Below are 16,731 nucleotides of genomic sequence, written 5' to 3'. Positions count from 1 at the left end.
TTCGTGCGAGTCAAAAGCACCATTTACAATTGTCACGGAACCTCAGACGCTCCTTTTGCCCTCATGTAGGCAAGCACTAGTCGGAATCATATTCGATATTCATCAGACCATCGAGATGTTGCTGTAGCATAGCTCTGTCCAATCGAGTCCCCTTGGTAACAGATGGTTGTCTCATACACGTTGTAGCACAGAGGCCACATAAGGCAGGACCACACTGCACACAAAGGCAACACGTGAACAGGAACACTACAACAACTCCAATGATCATCAGAATTTTCCAACCCCAAGTCGACATCAGGCCCCAAAACCATCCTAGCAGCGTCCAATCCCCTACATCCACGTGTATGGATTCGGAGATCTTATGCAACCTCGAGATGGCTTGATAGACAGTTGGAGCATTATCTGGAATGAAAATGCAGCAGCTCGAATGGATCACCTTACATACCCCACCACGATCTGCTAAGATGACATCTAAAACCATACGGTTTTGTAACGTCATAAGTCTCTCCGCCTGAAGTTCTGTGGTGATATTACCAAGGGCACTGGCAGTAATATTAGCTGTCGATTCTACCACTCGAGTCAACTGTCTCAGGTTCCTACTGTTAACCATAGGTCCCCAAAACGGGAGGAAACCCTTGAAAAAGTCTCCTGCCTCTTGACCGGCAGTATCCTCTTCGCTAATTACGCCTCGCACAACTCTAGTCTTGTGATAATCAGCATCTACAGTGAACGTCGGAGGCAACAGATTTGCTATGAAACATGAGCCCATGAAGTCAGCGGGCAACCATGCATATGCACGATCATAACAGATAAAGTATGTACCCTTGGCAGCCAGAAACACAGGGGACGAGAACATTGGCAGAATGTAATTTTCGGTACAAGCACTTGCTCCAAGTCGGGCTTGCGATCTTCGGCCACGACCCATAAGACAAAAATTACCAGTGTGGGGTACGACCCATATTGGAGGCGAGCTTTTAAGCTGCTTTTCGCTAGTGAACACACTATATTCGCCTCTACTTAGGACCCTATAAGCTTGTACCTCTTCTTCAGGGATAAGCGAAGGATCATAGATATCGCTATCTAAATCCTCTATGGCTATCGACAAAGGCTTCTGATACGAGGTAGGACCAGAGTAGGGGGAACGTGGTTCTCGAATGGGGTGGAAACCCAGTGCGCTTCGAAACATTGTTTGGAATGCTCGAGCTGACCCTTGGGAACTATACGGTAACACCAGATATGGAATTCCCTTATCCGTAGTATGTGGCATCAATCCACACACCCAACAATTAGTAGTGTTAACCACTAACTGATGCTGATGAAGGAGCTGAATAAAGGAATTGTTGCGAAATTCTACACGTCTAGCCTGCTCGTGTTCTGGTAACATGTGAAAGGAATGGGGAGAAGCAGTAGAGGTAAGATTAGGGTATGGAGTAGGAGTAGGTGTAGCAGGTAAGAAGTAAGACATCGTATAGTACACCCCACCCGCCAATAATGCAGAAGTAGTCAAAAACAATACAAACAATTGAAATATAAAACATTTGGTACGACTGAGTTGCTGCAGCTTGAATCGATGAACCTGAGCTCCTTCCAAATCATTCAGCTTCGAGAATGCCATTCCCTACGACCGTCCGCAACGTTTCTTGACGCACTTCGTTCTGTGTAGCAATAGTCAATCCCCAGGAGTTCCCAGGAACCGACGGCCTTTAACCTAGCGTCAAGACCTACTATCCAGAAGGAAGTACGCGCGCGGCCCTACGGCCTTCAATACACAATATGTATGTACAAGCACAATGTCTCTCAGCTGTGGAAGTAAAAAGATACAGGGAGGAAGCTCAATATGTACAAAAATGTCAATGATACGAATATTCAAACTGATCACGGGAAATCGGGGATAATGCAGTTGTCAATTTCAGCAAAGCAAAAAAAAAAATATTTTATTTGTCCTTAACGCGAGATCGCAAAGAATATCGATGTTTCCCAGGACGTGTCTGCTCGTCGAACAAAGGATCCGTTGAAGAGACAGCGTCCTGCTGATCAGTTGGTTGTTCTGGACTTGAGCCCTTTGCTGACAATGGTGCAACGGTGTCTTTCTGCTGCGCTGAGGATTCTCCAACAAGCTGTGCGTCGCTAAAAGGCACAAACGCCGGCAATGTTTCTGTTTCTGTTGACGCAATGCCTTTCCTTACCCACGGGTCTGCCGGCAAAGGGATAGGGACTCGCTTGGTGTGCGTAGCGTGCACCCAATTCTTGCGCCCCTCAAGACGAACGGCAGTCCTCGTGGCCAGGAGCACCTGGTAAGGTCCGGTAAACCTGGGGTCCAGATTGTTCTTTCGTGAAAAGTTGCGTGTTACCACCCAGTCTCCGGGCTGGAGCTGGTGGCCTGGACCCTCTGTCTGCGTCGGCAATGCGTCGTAAACCTGTTGATGAATTAACCTCAGTTTAGCAGTCAAGTCATGTAAATAGTCAATCAGCATTGGATACTCAAGATCAGAGAATATTCCTGGCCTAGGAACCCCCCACACATTCGCAGGACGGCCGAACACTATTTCGTAGGGGCTAAGCCCTATTCGGGAGTGTACAGTCGCCCTAGTCGACAATAATGCTAAGGGCAAAGCGTCAGGCCACGAAAGACCAGTCGTAGCCTGAATCTTCGCTAGCTTTAGTTTAAGGGTGCCGTTGTACCCTTCAACCAATCCAGCTGACTGGGGATGATTGGCGCTGTGGAATTTCTGATTTATTCCAAGGCCCTTACACACACTCTTCATCACACTTCCAACAAACTCACTTCCGTTATCTGACCACACGACTCTAGGCATTCCATACCGAGGAAAATATTCCTTCAGTAGGATTTTCGCAGTGGACAAAGCAGTATTGTCTTTGAGAGGATAGGCCTCGATCCATCGGGAGAATGCGCAAACCACAACTAAAACGTATTTCAGGTTATTGCATCGCTCCATATGGATGAAGTCCAATTGAATCACCTCAAAGGGATACGAAGGGGGAGCAAAACTGCCAGGAGGAGTTGGGGTTCCTTTGCCAGGATTGTACATTATACACACCATACAATTCTTCACCAGACGTTCAGCACATTTCGTAATGCCATCATTCTTCCACACAGGCGACAACAACTTACAAATACCTTTCGCGCTAATATGTGCTAACCCATGTGCCATTGTCACAACGGCCAGTACATACGCGTCAGGCAACAACCATCTTTTCTGATCTGATAAATCAATCCAACAACCACTCGCATCCAACTTTCCCGTACTTTCTTTCCACTTCGCCTTTTCAGTCTCGGTGGCCTCATTCTGAATTTTTTTCACGCTGTCAACAGTATCTTCACACATACTCGATTCTGTAGGCCACCTAACCGAACTCGTCACATACATTCGAGTGCTAAGGTTCCGGGCAGTCTCCTTAGCAATCTCATCTGCAAACGCGTTACCACGACCAACATCATCCGTGACTTTACGGTGCGCACTACACTTAACAATCGCAACTTGCGTAGGCAAAGTCAATGCATCCAAAAGATCATTCACAAGCTGGCCATGCTGAATCTTCGTACCATGCGACGTCAAGAAACCACGCTCTCGCCACAATCGTCCAAAACTATGTGCTACACCAAAAGCGTACTGGCTATCGGTGTACACATTCACACGTTTACCTTTTGCTAACACACATGCTCTAGTAAGAGCAATCAATTCCGCAGCTTGGGCAGAATTCTGATTCAATCTTGCAGTCTCAACAACAGTATTCAACGTTACAACAGCATAAGCCATCGTCACATCACCATTCGGCAACTTAAAACATGACCCATCCACATACAGAGTGCCATCCGGATCTTCCAATGGGGTGTTTTTAAGGTCCACTCGACCTTTTGTTTCCTCTTCAGTCCTCAAGTAGCAGTCGTGTTCTGCTACTTCATCTGACTCTGCACTAATTGGTAACAAGGTTGCCGGATTTAGGACATTACAACGTTTTATCTGAATATGGCTTGCCAATAACGTCAATTCATACCCAGACAACCTCGCACTCGTCAAGTGCTGAGTTTTCGTACGATTCAACAGAGTATCGACTGCATGCGGAACCATCACCGTAAGCATATTATCCATGACCAATCCTGCTGATTGTCGGATAGAGACCGCAGCTGCCGCTGTTGCTCGTAAACAACTCGGCAATGCTCTAGCTACTGGGTCCAAGGTCGAGGAAAAATATGCACATGGACGTTGCTTACCACCAAAAGGTTGCGTTAAAACACTCAAAGCACAACCTTCCCTCTCGTGAACATATAGCGTAAACGGCTTGCTATAGTCAGGAGTACCTAACACAGGAGCCGAACACAATGAATCACGTAGTTCAGAAAAACTTTTCTGACATTCTTCCGTCCATGGTAAAGGAGTTGGAACATCCTTGCACGTAAGAGCCACCAATGGTTTCGCTAGCAATGAAAAATTAGGAATCCATTGCCTGCAGTATGATGTGATACCTAGAAAGGCACGCACATCTCTTTGGGTTTTTGGCACAGCCATTCGCGCAATCGCTGCAATTCTTTCTGGGGTCAACCTCCTTCCCTCCTTTGACAATAAGTGACCTAGATAGGTTACTTCTTGACAACAATATTGAAGTTTAGAAGGTGACACCTTATGATTTAGCTCGCAGAGATGTTGCAGCAACGACACCGTAGCTATTTTACAAATGTCCTGAGTGTCGGCAGCTACCAATAAGTCATCGACATATTGGATCAAAGCCGCACCAACCGGCAACCGAAACGCATCCAGTTGACCCTTCAAGGCTTGACTGTAAATCGATGGACTTTCACAGTAGCCCTGAGGAGCGCGTTTGAACCGGAAGCTACGTCCACCCAGAGAGAAACCGAAAAGGTCCCTGCTCTCTTCGGCAATCGGGATGCTGAAAAACGCATTTTTCAAGTCAATCACCGAAAACCAAGATGCAGTAGCTGGAATCAGAGTCAGGAGCGCCGTGATGTCAGGCACAACGGGAAATTGAGGAACCACAATTTTATTCACTTCCCGTAAATCGATAACAAAACGATAAACAGGCGGTTTCGTAGGATCTGTACGTTTAAGAATGGGTAGTACAGGGCTATTGCACACGTTTCCCCGAGTCTCTTCAATAACATCTTTCTCGATCAAATCATAAATGATCGCTAACAAAGCTCGTTCACCATCAAGGGAGATACGATACTGAGGAATACGTGGCAATCGCACATTCGATTTCAACTGAACAACATAAGGGGAGATATCAAGTAGGCCCACGTCATTTGGACCCGTCGCCCACAAAGACGCAGGAAGAGAACTCAATTCCGGTGGGAGCTTGTCGAGAGACAAGTACATGGGAGAGACAACTCTCTCTCCTAACGTAAGTTTTACACCCGCAGGAGAACAGTACAAAGTTGCATACAAACGTTTAAGCAAATCCAGGCCCAATAGATTTTCACCACAACCCGTGGTTAAAATCAGCGGAGCTTCTAGCTCACGTGGCCCAATTTGAAGGGGCAAAGGGCGTGAAACTGGATTGCTAACGGGGGCGCCAGAGAATCCAACGGAAACATTTGTTAAGCCAGACAAAGGTGCGCCAGGGAGTTTCGAATGCATGATAGAACTTTTCGCTGCACCAGTGTCCAACAGAAAAGGCTCAACGACGCCCGATGTAGCAACTGCGACGTAAGGCCCTCTCTGATCAACCGGAACTGATACCACTCCCTCTCCTTGTCTTTGGCTGTCCTAGTAATTACTGTCGTCAGTTCCCTGATCGACGTAATAATCGTCTACATTGTACTGCGCAGATCGTCCTTGCGATGATCCACGTTGATCAAAACAGTTATTAGAATTAGATGAGTTATCTGAACGATCGTTCTGAGCACCACGACCTCTACCACGTGATGCCTGTTGCGAACCACCACGACCTCCTTTAGATGAATTACCACTATTACGTTCATTCAAAACGGGGCAATTAAATTTAATGTGTCCTTCCTGTCTACAATAAGCACATTGATTGTACCCTAACGATGATCTTTGGGAGGAGGAATCATTATGCGACTGTGACCGATTCGATTGCGACTGCGATCGATTCTGTTGTGGGTTATTTTGATTGGACCGAGGAGGATACGCTTGTTGCAACAACACTTTAGTTTTAAGTTCTTTCGTCTTTTTGTCAGCACGGTCATTCTCTTCTTTCTCTCTATTCTCGTAATATTGTGCTGTAGCCAATATTTGAGCTGAGGTGGAAACGGCCCATGCACTCTCCGAATTTCTCAATTTATTGCTCAAGTCGGGCAATAAATTTGAAACAAATTTATCCACAAACAACCTCTGTCCACCCTCGGTACCCATATCCTGACCACTATGGTCAATGAATGCTTCCTCAAACCTCGTAAAGAAGTCGGAAACACTCTCATCTCTCTTTTGTTTGCAAGCTGACAATTTGTCCCAATTTACCTTCATAGCTGGCATAAGAGTTTTCATTAACGTAATAATTCTTTGGGGAAGGGCAGCAATCAACTGCTCAGGTTTAGCTCCACCAGTTTGTAAAGCATCTGCCGCCAAGATGGCCGCCCAATCACCACCTAATTCATTTGCATGATCTTGCTGGCGAATCTTAGCCCATACCGGTTGCGGTACAACGTTGCCAAACAACATATCGATATCGGCAAGATTCATAATCGTAGCATCTACAAGCTGCGATAATTCTTTGTAATACCCTGCAGGGTTTTTGCGAGGGTCAGGCAATGATTGCTTCACCTGTAACACTTCCGATCTTTTCCATGGGAGATGTATCCAGACTCTCTGGAAGTACGGCGGGACCGGAGGGGCAGCTTGAGGGTTACCTGGCATCCAAACCGGTGGAACTTCTCGCATGGGATATTGACCAGACTCATCTGGTTGTTTCTCAATATCCTCAACAAATAATGCATGAGGTATGGGAGCAGGACGAAGAGATAGTAACCGTTCAATAGCACGTCGGACGTTAGTATCTACTATCAGTCCGTTTGCGAACTGAAGCCGAAGTTCAGACAGGGCGGTCAGCACCTCGTCAGGCGCATTGGCCGCTATCTGATCATGTAGGAACCCGCACATTTCATCGAACACGTATCTTTGGGTTGGTATGTTAAATTGATTAAACGTTTCGAGGACAACACGGGGCGGATTTCTAAGGGGGTTTACCATCCAACCCATCGCCATATTATATAGCGCAACGCGTTCTCTATTTCCAGGAAGCTGACTACGTCTCTGAGGACCATCGGAGCTAGCAGACCCATGAACAGGTCCGAGCGACTGAAAGAAACTGGCTGCAAGAGGGGAATTACGACTACGAGTAGAGGGAGAGAGATACGACACAGGGCTAACAAGAGAAGGAGTAGAAACAGTAGCAACAACAGGGGTTAACAAAACAGGAGCAGTAGCGGGAGCAGGAGTATGAGGAAGCGGAGGAGCAGTAGGGATAGAAGCAGGCAAAGGAGCAGGAACAGTCGGAAGAACGGGTGCAGGTTGAGGAACAGGTGGAGGAGGAATAGGTGGAAGGACAGGTACGGCAGGGACCACAGGAGCTGCGGTACCCTGTACGTACGGAGGTGGCGACTTCATAAGATAGGACATTAAAGGATCCTCAACTACCTCTTCCTTCTTGTCCGACTCCGTAGGCAAAGCAGGATAACATTTATCTATGGTCATACGCTGTAGTCTCTCAAACACTTCCTTATCCTTATCCTCCTTATCACGCTGGAACTGCTCAGCTTTCTTCACTATGGTAGCAACATTATCTCGCTGACTACGTTTATTCTGTCTGATTTCTTTCTGTCGGGCTTCTTTGCGCCACAACCGAAAGGCATCAAACATGGCCGGCCTTGATTTTCGTTCGAACAACTTCATTTCTAGATTATCTAAGATCGACGCCTCGAAGCTACCGTGAGGTGGCCAACGAAGGTCGCCGTCTTTCTTCGTATATTTAATCCAATAATCGTTAAAGGTAATCGGGCCTAGCCCATGTTTGCTATATAGATCATAAGTAGGAGTTCCAACCGGAGGTATCGGACACGAGTCCTCCAGCAGGGAATCCGCACCACAAGGTCTGAAACAACTAAACAAAGTACTGCGACCAGGCATCTTGCACACTAGCCGAGTTTCACAAACTTCAAGGGTTACGGGATTTACCAAGTCCCAGCAAAGAACAAAACCCTCGGTCTTTGGCGGCTGCAGTCGTCAAACAACACAACGAAGTACGCTAGCAAAGTGTCACCGACAAAAACACTCACACAGCGTGTACAACAAAAACACTCGCTAAAGTGTCAACAACCAAGAGCTATGGGAGCGACCCACAAATACTTAACTCAAAAATCGATGGCGTCACCAGGAAGGCCCGTCAATCGTCTCGCTATACCAAGGTCTACGCCAGGCGCCAAAACAGGTCTACAGTCAGGGCAGCAGTCCGTCGCAGCCGTCCGGAGGCGGGAATCTTCGCGGGAAAAGTCTTCGGGCCACTTATTTCGACAACAGGATCGATGAAGCGGAGTGCACCTTCCCTCGGAGATTTCACACGAAGTTCCTCACGATCGTCGGGCTTGGACCGGTACCACTGATGCAGCCCCACATTGGGCGCCAACTGAAGGACTGGGTTCTGTAAGACCCAGCGGTGCCAGGGCACAACACCTGAAACCTTCGTGGGTAACCTGCTCCGGCGTACAAGTCACAGAGACACGGGACACTTCCTTCGGCGTCAAAGATTCAAAGTTTATTTGCTGCAGGGAACACAGAGATCACGACAAGTACACAACGTGCAACTTGGGGAGACTGCTTCAAATTGGTTCTGTAAATCGCTCCTTTTATACAGTTTTTACCCATAGGATAACATTGTACACAAAAGTTTACAACTCGGTTCTCACAGTTATCCCCCAGAGGGGTCGCTTTTGGTCACTTTGAAACACATAAGGTCCGGAACATAAGTGCGGAAACATTTGGCGGTTCCCAACTGTAAAAACCCATCTTCCCACCATTAGCAAACTCCAATCAGCAGTAAAACAGATCGAAATAGGAACAAGGACAGGTGTAGAGGAAGACGGAGACAGTGGGGAGATCGGAAAGGGTGTAAAAGGGGAGGTAACGGGAAACACGAGACGCAGGCATCAAAGGGACGTGCCTAATGGGATGCACGGCTGAGACAATAAGCCCGTGCGGCAAGATGAGCCTCGTGCGGCGCCATCTGCCTTACAGTAGCATCCCCCTCGTCATAAAGACACTTACAAAGAACATGTGTCTTCCGCAAATATCTTGGGAGTCCCAGGGTCGCGAAGCGGACAGCGTCCGTTCGCTGGCTACTTGAGGGCAAGAGACAAAATGGATGCCGTATCTAAGATGGAACCCGTGGGTACAGATGAAAAACCCACATAACAAACGAACGGTTTAAGTTAGCACAGCGAAACTGCGCACACTTACTAAACTCGTCATTTGCGGTTCATAGATACCAGACTCGACCATATTCGTGCGAGTCAAAAGCACCATTTACAATTGTCACGGAACCTCAACCTAACATCTGGTGGCCCCTGATAAGATAGGCACGACAAAGGCACCTGATCAATTAATAATTTAAGAACTAAAAGGATCCTGTCACCAAAGTCCTATGATTACATCAGTCCTCAATTGCGTGAGGAAGGCCACGGGGCCTAGGTGGAAAGAGTGAGCCAAAGGGACACCCAGATGCAAAAGGAATAATTGGCTTGTTAAATCTGTGAAAGTCTTCGGTGAGATGAGGATACAAAAAAAAATAAAAAATCATGGCACATCCTAGACTATCTTGCATGACTTCTCCTTACGTTTATACGCATTTTATTGGCAGTTTCCATACAACATCCTTTTCCCATTGTGTTTCTCAAAACTGCTCCCAGAGATGTCCATGCTAACTTTGAAAACACCCACAATATTGTGAGCACTGAGTGCTTCTTGAAACTATTAGTCTCACTGTGCAAGCTTTGATATTTTAATATGAATACATAATTGCATTCATAGACTAAGAGGGTAGTGGAAGTAATGGTAAGGTCAATTTGGATTACCGCTGTCTTGGTCCCCTGTTGTGTTTTCGCCAAAGGTTACACTGTTTTCCATATTCATTTGCTACAAGCAGCTGTTAATCTTCAGAAAATAGTTAATGTGGTACAAATGTTACTGTTAACCTTGAGATGGAAGGCATTGGAATCAGAATCATGTTCATGATAAGTTAGGTCATCTTACCTGCCAAACAAGTGATGAAACTCATTGCAAAGAGTTGACTTATTAAAATATACATTTTTCTTCTGATTAGAGCTGTCCTTGTGCACATTTAATTGACCAAATGATCAGTTCATCAAAAATATCTGAAAAAACAGACATGTAAAAGGTTAGGTTAGAATTTATATAGCAAAACAATCAATATTTTTTTAACAACAGAAGCTTTTAAAACATGTTACATATGCATGGTTGTAGGAAAGGACCCTCTTTTGTCATGTAGTTCCTATAAATCTATTTAGGATATGCATGTGTAGACAACATAAACTAGGGGATTGGTGTCCAGAATGATTCCAGACACTCCCACCAGATATGTTCGCCGGTAGACCAGCTAGCTCACAGTGCACTATGAACTCCTCCTATCAAGGAGCAAATAGTTGCTGGCAATTATCAAACTTGCCAACCCTGACCCCTCAGGGACTGTGGAAACAGTACAGTACTTTTCGCTCAGTCACTCATGCTCACTGTGTCTCAGAGAGATACACAGAAAAAAAACTATGGGTATGTTTATAATAAATATTTATTGAACCAGCGTCATTCTAGATTAAAATATGTGTGCTGCAACAACCATATGACAAACAGATATATATGGTTATAAGCGTCAGCAGAGTAAATAGATGGTAGTGCTAAAACAATGGATATATGCAGGAATATAGATACATGACAGTAGTAATGTGTACGTCTATGATGCTGACCCTAACTAGATGTACCTAAATGTACCTAGCATGTATGTAGGTGTATAGCCAAGAATCCCCCTAGGATAGAGCTAAAACTATTATCTGATGTGCGAGAACAAAAGACCCCAACTTGGTCTCGAGTTGGACACACCGCGAGGGATTGCAGACCACTGCTTGCTGGAGTGTCTGTGTGCAGAGACCTCAGCATCTTGTGTCAGCAATGGACGTCTTTCTCTGGTAACTTGCTCAGCGAAGATATGGTGCTTATATAACCAAAAGATACCCTCAGGGTTTCTACCTAGATGTTTCATGTCGGCCAAGGATGAAGATAGTGATGACCCTTATAAAGAGTTATTATGCAGAAGATGGTAATCCTGCTGTAATTCTGAGAATCCTCATGCATAATAAATGAGGCTAGTTTTCAGAGAAAACCACACATTTATGCAGCACCTAACTAGGTAAAAGGTCAGCACTAGAACCGTTTGTTATGTAGTACAATGGCAGGGTAAATGTAGGTGAAATATTACGTGACTACCCAGGCCTTGATTGGGGTACATTGGGATTCATAACACTTTGGTGTGATGTCCCTCCAATTTTTGCCCTATTCATTTTGATGGCGTTTGAATGCTTGCACTTTACCTCTGCTAGCGAGGAGTAAAGTGTCTATGCTCACCCCTTACACATAATTAAATTGGCTTATTCCTAATTGACACATTTATTTTGCCTATAAGTCCCTAGTATGTGGTGTACAAAAGGCACCTAGGATCTGGAAGTTAAATGCCACCTGTGGACTTCAGCACCTATCGTACCATCTCGAGTAGGCATACAAAACATGACTTCAGTCCTACCATTCTAGCCTGACTGCTGCAGTCTAAGCCTGCAGTGAGACCTGTCAAAACATTAAACACACAAAGCTATTTCTTTTAATTATCAATACGTCACCCCAATGTAGGCCGTTCTAACCTACAAGGTAGGGGGCAATGTATTTAAAAACTAGACAGTTGGAAAATTAATGTCACCATGTCCCTACAGTGACAAGGCCCCTAAAGCTATTTTCAGTGTGTCAGGCCAGGCTATTCTACATAGAAAACCAAAGTATAGATTCAAATATTATTATTGTTATCTTCAGTGTTGACCATGTAGAAACATAATGAAACCACTATTTTAATAGCTTTTAAAATACAATTCAATGATGACTTCAGACTTTAAATAAGTATTAAGGAAAGTAGCCTTTACCCTGCCTAAAGCTTCTAGGGGTTCATTTGTATTAGCTCTCTAACAGCTTCTCAGCCTGCACTTAGCTTTTGATGCCATTTGCCACACGATAGACCACTTTAATTGATGGGTCAACCTAAATTAACAGGCACGATTCTTCTGAGCTCAGCTGGTTGATCAGTGGTAGGGATTTGATCATCTTCGCCGCAGAGACTCACTCAAGCAAAGGCCAGTGGCATGGTCCATGTCAGGCGAAGTTGGTACAGAGCAACTAGGAAATTCAGGACAAAGCATATTGCAGCCTTTGATAGCCATGTAGCCACACACATCAGCCAACTGACCTTTGCAACACACTTTGTAGTCCTGAGGAAAAGGGGGAGCAAGTCCAGTCCTTTACGACTCCTCCATGGTCAGAGACAGCAGGTCCAGTCATCTTATGTTCTACCACAGGAAAAGTATTCTTAGGAAGGGCGCCTAGGAATGCTTCATTTATGGTTGGCCCCAGCCAGTGGCTGGGAGTGACTTATGGCACCTCCCAAGCCAGTCGGGTGAAATTTCCCAAGGGTAGCACTATCCAATTTTACAACAATTCTGTTTGTCCTATATCAAATAATCCCACAATGCACATCACTCTCAAATCCAATATGAAGAAAAGCTTCTCCCTGTGTGCAGAGCTTGTGTGCCCACTCAGAGGTGTGATCAAGGTAATAAGCAATGCCTTCTTCCTTGGTCACTTCAAGACCATTCTCAGGAGAAGCCTTTCCCCCCCTGGGTTTAGAGCCTGCCCGAAATGGGAGAACAAAAGCTAGGGCATTTTCTGGAGTCACCTACCATTTGTTTGTGAAAAGGAAAGACCTTTTGAAGTAAATTAAGTTCCTGTGTGTACCCCAACTGGTCTTCCTGCCAAGTGAAGAAAAAACACCTACCCACGCACAAAACATTGTCTTTGCTCTGGGAGCAACTTTTGCACGTCATCAGGATTATGCACTAACTAGGCTACTGCTGGAGACCGAATGCAAATTAGCCCTAGAAGTTTCAGGCAGGGAAGAGGTGACAGATGGACCTTGCTGTCTCTGCAGGGTCACCCCCAAACCTTTTGCCTTTACCCTCCACGTTTTTGCTGCATTTGTTCCTGTTCATCTTAGGTCTCTGTGCATGCTACAACTGCTAACCAGTGCTAAAGTGCTTATGCTCTCTGCCCTAAACATGGCTAAATAAACCTATATCTATTGGCCTATTTAAGTCAATTATAGGTTCCCTGTAGACAGGTATACCATATACCCAGTGTCTGTATGTTGAATGCTACTAGTTGGCCTGCAAACACAACAGGTGATGGACCGAATGTGGATCAATGTCACACACTCATCCCAGTCCAAAGATCTGGGCCCAAATCCATCGTTTTTTTGCACTCCACACCACCCTGGGTTAGACAATGGCGATATGCAAATCAGCTCTGACCCTGTGCCCCATGGGAACAGTCCAGTCCGAACTACAAAAGCCATGTCCTTCCCAGAACGGAATCAAGCATCCGAGGACCGGACCGGTTTCGAGGTAACACCTCTCATCAGCCCGGCTAGCTTGACTCCAGTGGTGTGGAGTGCCTGGGACCCACGTCTGGGCATCCCCAGCGCACTTAGGGTGAGAGTATTCTGCTTAATTCAGAAACTCTGTCCATCACCACCCTCTGTTGTTTAACTAGTTGGCCTGCAGCAGTTTTAAACTGCCATGTGCATTAAAACCTCCTTGTCAAACCTTAAGCTCCCATGTTATTATATATAACTAATCCCTAAGGTAGGCCCTTTGTAGCCCATGGGACAATGTGCTGTGTAATTAAAAGGTCGGCCATATTCATTTAAGTTACATATCCTGTGGGTGAAAAACTCCTGAATTAATTTTTCACTACTGTGAGGTCTTTCCAAAAGGAAAGCATAGGGGATGTCTTGTTACATGAAATAAGCCATAATTTCCAAATAGAAGGTGGTAGCTATGTCACGATTGATGTCTTTGGAATTGTAATGAAAAATGCTATTTAATGTTAAAGTCTGGCTTTTGATTAACATTATTACAATACCAGTTTTAGAAAGTTGGCATTATTGTGCCCTAAGCTCTTTTGTGGCTTTAGCCTTGACTGGGTCGCATGACTGGTTGTAATTGATATACTTTGAAAATTATGTCCAGACAGTCACACAATATAAAAGTTTCAGGAGACACCCTTATTGTCGAAAAGGGAATGGGTCTAAGGTCAGTTGAAAAAAAGGAAACTTCCTTTTTTTCAACGGACAGTCACACAATACAGGACTTGTGTGCCTGAATTGGCCACCTGCTGACAGGATGAGGGTGGAGCTGAGCACTGCCTCACTTACAACTGAAGAGCCTGGGCCCAACCTTCACACAAAGGGTCTAACAACCTCACATTGTCACTGCAGCCAGATTGGAACTGAGGCAGGAAATTCCATGAACTTGATAGCCACTGTCTTGAAGCTTTTCCCACCTACCAGAAGGTGGGCACCTCAGTATAAAAAGGAGGCCACAGGTAGCAACGCTTCAGTACACTTTTGGACCTGTGGATACTCTGCCTGGAAGAAGGACTGCTGTGCGGGCTTCCACTCTGCTCGACTGCTGCTCTAAAGGGCTGCTGCCTTGCTGGATTGCTGCCTTGTTGTCCTGCTGTCTGCTACCTTCTGCCTGGGTACAAGGTCTGGATCTTCAACTGCCCCAGGACCTGCAGAGTGCCTCATATGGGCTAGTTTACTGGCCTCCTCTTCAAAGTAAAAGGACACAAAAGGATTCCTCCATCTTGAACCTGCACCTTGACCCAGCTTGAGTGATTCTTGGCCCTCCAAGTGGTGCCCCTCCAGTCCTGGACCCACGGAAGTGGTGCTAATGTTATCCAGATAGCCAACATCCAAAAGTGGGAACTGCTCTGAGAACCAGGAGGAGACAAGGACCAACCTGCTCACCTATCCACCCGAGGTGCATCGCCGGTCCCATTGACTTTATTGCTTCTCCCGCTATGTTCTCCTCTGCAGCAACAAATTCTTTTCAGCGGTCCTTCGCCAAAGGGGTAACTGGCCCTGTGGATCTGTTTTTACCGGCAGCCCTCTGCCACATCCCACTAGAGATTTCTGCCTTTCATTTCTACCAAGTCTAAAAGCAGAAATCTTCACTACAGCTTTGACTATCCGATGACAACGCTTCCTCATCAGACACCTCCTGCAACCTTGCCGTGCTGAACTTTACCTTCTCAGAACAACTTTTCTCTGAAGGTAAGCACTGCCCCGGACCAATCTACTACTTATATCCGAACCATGCTGTGAAGGTCAGGGGCCGCCATCCTCTGTGGTTTCTCAGAGTGGGGGGCAAGGGCCCTAGGTGTTAGGTACACATACTTTCCGCACTGCCTGATCGCTTTTTGTGCCATGCTACCCAGGTTAAAGCACAGGTTAATGTAATTACTTTTTGTGGTTCACCCTGCAAGGGATCGTGGCAGTTGCTTGAACAGGACTCACCAACAAGTCAAATCCTCACAGTAACTTTCTAAAAGTTACTTTTCCTTAATATTTATTACAAATCTACTTCAGCATCAAGTTGGGCTTTTAATATTACAAAAATGCTTCAGCAGTGTATACATTTGGTTCTTAATCCCAAACCATTTAAGAACCTCATATGGCAACTTTCTGGCATCACTTCTGCTGTCACATGGACAGATTGTTTAACAATTTCAATTTGTGAATCCAATGAGTGCATTATCCAACAGGCGCCCCGTCTCAGACACATGAGTCTTTAAGGTGTCCTTCACCATACTCTGCTCCTTCTCTATCCAATGTCTATCTGCCCGAGATCTTTTTTAATTTCTTGGGATGCCCGCACCCACATATGCTCCACTTTCCATCACTATACAAGCCTCCATACCCGTCTCCCAATTAGGTATCATGGGGCCTATCTCATTCTTCATTTTTAGGTGATATCTTGTTTTGCTATAGTAAAATTCAGATTGATCTGTATTCATTTTTAGCTAGTTGCGTCCACAGTGCAAGGGATGTCTCCATCACAGACTTAGTTTCGGCACATCTCCAATATTTTTTAATTTTGGGGCAATTCATAGTATATGGTCACATTTCGTAGACATTTACTATCTCCTACTCTGAATATTTTGCATAGTAATGTCCAGCTATAATACATTTTGTGCAGTATTTTCATCTGAATGATGCAGAAACTAATTCTTATTGACACCTCCTTTGGAAATCTAAGTGTGTCTTCTCAATCATGGTCATTTAATTCTCCCATATTCCTTTGCCAATTTTCCCTTAACCTGAGTAAATCGGTCTGTATATTTGCCATTAGTGCATTGAGGGTATATGAAACAGCCTTCGTTATCATTCTTATAGCCAATGGGATCCTCTCTAATGGGGAGTCCTTTTCAGTCTCTTCTTTCCATTTATCTGTGACTGCAATGCATGACGCAGATGTAAATGGTTATACATCTGTGTTGCTTGTATCTCATTTTCCATTTGCAAATGTTCAAAGGTGTTAGAAATTAGGTCTCTAGTTAGCAGAGGTCTGCA

The 16,731-nt window shown here is 45.3% G+C and overlaps 1 protein-coding gene across 4 annotated transcripts in view; it reads right to left on the bottom strand.

The window, feature by feature from the left end:
* CNTN1 (contactin 1) overlaps positions 1–16,731 on the bottom strand; it is a 1,059,655-nt gene that overhangs the window by 500,919 nt on the left and 542,005 nt on the right. For all 4 annotated transcript variants that reach the window (XM_086919467.1, XM_086919469.1, XM_086919468.1 and 1 more), the window contains one exon: positions 10,242–10,363. In XM_086919467.1, the coding sequence (XP_086775593.1) occupies positions 10,242–10,329 (88 nt within the window). In that variant the 5' untranslated portion in view covers positions 10,330–10,363. The remainder of the gene's footprint in view (positions 1–10,241; positions 10,364–16,731) is intronic.

Source organism: Lissotriton vulgaris, chromosome 1_1 (assembly GCF_964263255.1).
Source record: "Lissotriton vulgaris chromosome 1_1, aLisVul1.2, whole genome shotgun sequence".
Taxonomy (NCBI): Eukaryota; Metazoa; Chordata; class Amphibia; order Caudata; family Salamandridae; genus Lissotriton; species Lissotriton vulgaris.
The sequence above is the reverse complement of the archived record's forward strand: the minus strand, read 5'-3'. Positions and strand labels throughout refer to the sequence as shown.